The sequence below is a fragment of the Grammomys surdaster genome, unplaced genomic scaffold (genome assembly GCF_004785775.1).
Source record: "Grammomys surdaster isolate TR1022 unplaced genomic scaffold, NIH_TR_1.0 137, whole genome shotgun sequence".
Taxonomy (NCBI): Eukaryota; Metazoa; Chordata; class Mammalia; order Rodentia; family Muridae; genus Grammomys; species Grammomys surdaster.
This window is the reverse complement of record NW_021604595.1, coordinates 10,488,685-10,493,602: the sequence shown is the minus strand read 5'-3', so window position 1 is coordinate 10,493,602 and position 4,918 is coordinate 10,488,685. Positions and strand designations below refer to the sequence as shown.

General features: G+C 39.1%; 1 protein-coding gene across 1 annotated transcript; it reads right to left on the bottom strand.

The window, feature by feature from the left end:
- Positions 1-4,192: 4,192 nt before the first annotated feature.
- On the bottom strand, positions 4,193-4,740 carry LOC114617536 (dynein light chain 1, cytoplasmic-like). Its single transcript, XM_028763105.1, has one exon. It carries the CDS (start codon positions 4,738-4,740, stop codon positions 4,375-4,377), a length of 366 nt encoding a protein of 121 aa, XP_028618938.1. The 3' UTR covers positions 4,193-4,374.
- Between the last annotated feature and the right edge of the window lie 178 nt (positions 4,741-4,918).

Below are 4,918 nucleotides of genomic sequence, written 5' to 3'. Positions count from 1 at the left end.
AATCATGTCCTCAAATTTGTAATATTTAAGAAATCTTGCATACCCAAAATTCTCAATGGAATCAAAACTAAATTTTCCAATGACCCTAAGATTTCCAGTCAGAGATCTTCACTTTTGGGAAAATCAGGAAGAGTTTGGGTTATTGAGACTGTGAATTATTGCTGTCCATGTTCTGCCGCTGAAGTGTTTCTACTCTGCAAATGGGTTCTAGTCATCCCATCTGTCCTATCTGCATAATCATTGCAGTGTGGTTATCTCTTTATGCTGCTTTTCAAAAAATGCCAGTGATGTAATGTGTCTGTCTATTGTAACAGAAGTTAAGAAGTTAATTGGAGGAATGTTGTATTTTGTTGCAGATGTGGGGTTTCACTCTGTGCTTGCTTTGGGCCTGTGCAATAGTAGCTCATGCAGGAAGAACTAGGTGGAATAAAGTCACTCACCTCATGGAGGGTAGAAGCAAAGTCCTTAATATTCTCTCTGATGATTAACTTTCTTCTGATGGATTTCATCTTCTAAATGTCCCTCCACCTCTCAATAGTGCCGTGTGCTCGTGGTCACCCTTTGAGGGAAGGATTTTGGGGAAGATTCTTAGTAATTTAAAAACCATGGAGAGGAAATTTGTCATAGGATTAGATTCTGAGGGATCCGAAATTGAATCATGAGTAGATTCAGTGTCTGACAAACTTTTACTGTCTACTGCCATGTGACACTATTTTTTTTCCTACTTCTTCAGTGGTTAGAATAAAAGGCAAAGGGAGCTAGCTAGTTCCCTGGAAACAGTTTGTCGTGCTATCATTCCCATTCATGAAGCCATGGAAAATGGTTCTGAGTTTCTTGGGATAGTCTAGAAGGGAGGAGTTTAATGTTGATAGAATTTGTTGTCTTTATGGTAAACAATTGAAAAATCTAAATAATAATTAAGTTTAAATGTTGACCATGTCATTGCTACCTCTATATTAGGAAATATGAAAACATGATATTTTATTGTGAAGAAGTGGTGTAAAATTTACTGTTGGAAGTACATAACAGGTTTTTTTTTAAAATCTTAAACAATTTTTAAATATTATTTAGCCATTTGCATCTAGTCTCTCTGCTCAGATGCATGGCACACACGTTGACTGTTTTCATTGTCGTTTTCATAAAGCCTGGTGTTTCATTCAGTTCTGTGTGCACTCTGTATACTAATGCTTTGTCCAGAGGTCAATTGGCAAGGCCATCCTTGCATCCTGTAGGCTACTTTTCCACTCAGTTGCCAATTTCCTTTTCTGATCAGAGAAGCCTTTTAATTTTTCAGTCAGGCTCTCATAAGTGTCAAGTTATCCTACAGAGCCATAGTAATAAAATCTGGGGGCTGGAGAAACTAGGTATCTATATCAGAAGATGGAAGCTAGATTTTTCTCTCTCATTCTGCACAAAATTCAACTCCAAGCAGATCGATATCCTCAATGTAAAGCCTGAAACATTGAGACTGCTAGAGAAAAAGTCAAATAATATACTACAAGGTAGAGATATAAATGAGAATTTTTTAAAACATGATTTTAGTTACTTGGAAAATAAGTTTAAAAATTAAGTTGTTTGATTGTTTTAAGCCCTTTGTATGAGTGTTTGCTAACAAAATGCATGGTCCTATGCGGGGTTTTGGTTGAGAGAGAAAAGATTCCAGCATCGATTTTGTGTGTACATTTTGGGAGTAGAGTTTTGCTCCACCATGTGCACATTTTGCTCCACCATGTGCAGTGTGGAGTTCTTGGAGTAAGGGACTTGTTCATTCATTTATGATGTCTACACATGAAGTCACTGTGATTCAAACTGAAGCAGAGTTAGTACCTGACTTAGAGAATGAAATATTTCACTTTTAAGCCAATATTCTTTTAAATGAGATTTTATTATCTTCAGCTGACACTAATGAGAAGAAATGGTCTTGAGGTATAACAAAGAAAGAGAATCCATGGGAACCACTATTCTTAGTATTTGAATATATTGTGGTGAAATGTTTTGGATATCCTGAAATGTCCCCCAAAATATTTTACAACATAAACCTGTACTTAGACCATTAGAAGTCCTTATCTTTTGTCTTTTGTATTTCTGTTTGTCTTCTGAAAATTTTGTTCTAGACTAAGTGAGCAGAGTTGGTATTTAGGGATGATACTTCCTTCCGTAGTAGAAGATAGGTTCACTTTATGATGGGATAAAGGCTAGAGAGATTTGTTAGCAACTCATTTAAAAGGTCAGGGGCCAGCCTGGTCTACAGAGCTAGTTCAAGGACAGCCAAGGCTAGCTGGAATAGGGGGAAGGATGAGATTTTTAAGCAAAGCATTTAATGGTGATGCAGTCACCATGTGAATAGCACATGTCTCAGTCTTCTTACCTATAACAACACGGGAATTGGAGTTCAGTGAGACACAAAGGAGGATACATAAATTTAGGGGTATACATTACTGACAAGCCTTGCCTGCTTGTTGTTGAGCATGCTTCTTGTTTCGTTCTATTTTGCCCATAGTCCTGATAATAGGCTTTCATATTTTACTCTGGGCAAGGTAAGAATTGGTTGAACAGTATGGGGCAAAGAGGAGCCAGGCTCCACAGTGCAGGCTCCACAGTGCTGCAGAGCGCTTTGGATTCCAGTTGAGAGTAGACAGAGGAGATGCTTGTAGAAGCGGATAAGCTGCCCTGGAATTGTTTCTCAATACAGACAAAGGGCAGCGCTGACAGAATCATAAAGTCAGCAGCTGCACAAACAAGCTCTAAAGCTTCCCTATTCTTAAGAACCTCATTTTGCTGTTTTGTCCAATGGAGAGTATCCTTTGCCTTACAGAAGCTTTTCAGTTTCACGAGGTGCTATTTATTAATGGTTGATCTTAGTGTTTGAGCTGTTGGTGGTCTGTTCAGAAAGTCGTCTCCTGTGCCAATGAGTTGCAGGCTAGTCCCCTCTTTCTGTTCTATTAGATTTAGTATATTAGGGGTTTATATTGAGGTTTTCAATCTTCTTGGTCTTGAATTCTCTTCAGGGTGATAAACACGGATAAATTTGCATTCTTCTACATAGAGACATTCAGTTAGACCAGCAACCTTTGTCGAATAGGCTTTCTTTATTCAAATATCCTGGGATATTGTTATGTGCAAATTGAGATAAGTAAATACAAATAAAGTTATTTTAGTCTATTTTTACTTTTTTAAAATGTTGAAACCAAAGGTTTCTTTATGTTTAATGAGACAATTCCTTTTCTTTTCCCAACTTTCCCCAAAAAGAAACAATGTTCTTCAGAAGACCCCCATGTTAGCAATTTTTCTGTTCCTTTGATAAAATACTACAACCAAAAGCAATTTAAAGAATAAGAAGCTTATTTTGTCTTATGGTTCCAGAAGAGGTGAGGAAGAGGAGGTCCATAACGGTGAGGAAAACTTGTTAGCAAGTGGCCAGAGCAGGAAGCTGGATGATCACATTTCAATTGCACACAGGAAGTGAACGAAAGCTGTAGCTGGGGTATGGGCCTCCCAGAGCCCCCTTCCCAGTAGTTTGCTTCCTCCAGCAAGCCTGTATCTCCTAGAGTTTCTATGACATCCCAAAGCAGCACCACCAACAGGGAAACAAACACATAGTTTATAGGGGACATTTCTCATTCAAACCACAAGCATTGACTCTTTAGGCTTCCCCGTATGTTGTAATGTCCTTCTTGGGGTATGCTTTTGGTGGCCTCAGTTTTCATGAGCTCAGAGCACAGCGATCTCATCTTGCTTGTACTGTTTTACACTGTGTAAACCCAAATTCTCCAATAAAGCAGATTCTCAGACTTAGAAAAGTTGAACTTGTGACCCACTGTTCCCATTCTTCCACCGAAAGAGATTTCAATCAAGAGTAAACACAGACAATCTGAACTTCTGCCACTTCATCCCAGGGCTTGCAAGTCTGTTTTAATGAAATCTTTCAAAATGATGTCTCATAAAATTTGGCTTGATTGCCCATGTCTTATGAATCATACCACTGGAAAAAAATCACTTCATCTTTTTACTCAGAAATATTTCATTGTTAGTAGGCTATATTCCACTGTGGTATATTAGGCTATCCAGAATTAATTCTTATGGTAAATATTCTTTTTTTTTACATCTCCAACAGATTTATTTTTAAAGGAATGACCTAAAGGAGAAAAAAATGGGGTACAGAAGTATGGACTAGAAAATAAATACAAATGTAAGCTGTTTTACTAATTTTATAACCACAAACTTGTACAGAGAATGATGCCCTGTACAAAACACAACAGATTCAAACGAGGTGTTCCCTTAGCAAGGCTGAAGATTCAGTCTCTGGTATTTGGAATTTAGGATGCAGTCCTTGTTTTTGGATGGATCACTGGGTGTTTGGCACAGTCCATGCTTTTAACCAGATTTGAACAGAAGAATGGCCACCTGACCCAGGTAGAAGTAGATGAAGTGTTTGGTTTCGTGTGTCACATAACTACCGAAGTTCCGGCCCACAATGCAGTGCCAGGTGGGGTTGTACTTCTTGTCAAACTCCTTCTTGATATGGGCCGCAATATCCTTCTCTATGTTGTACTTTTCCAATGCCTGAGTAGCGCACTCCACCGAGTCCTGTTGCATCTCTTCCGACATGTCTGCATTTTTGATCACCACCTTCCGGTCGCACGTGGTTACCGTGGAGCAGGGGCCAGCCGGCTGCTGCGAGCTCCTAGGGAAGGTGCTGGTGCCGCTGAAGCAGCAGAGGACAGTCGCTACCGAAGCCATGGCACATCTTATGGTAAATATTCTACAACCACCGTATCACAAATCTTAATCCTCGTATCATAGGTTTATGTTCAGATGGGGGAAAACCCCACAGGCTATGGACATCATATCAAAGATACTTCTCTTTTTCTTCTCTCTCTCTCTCTCTCTCTCTCTCTCTCTCTCTCTCTCTCTCTCT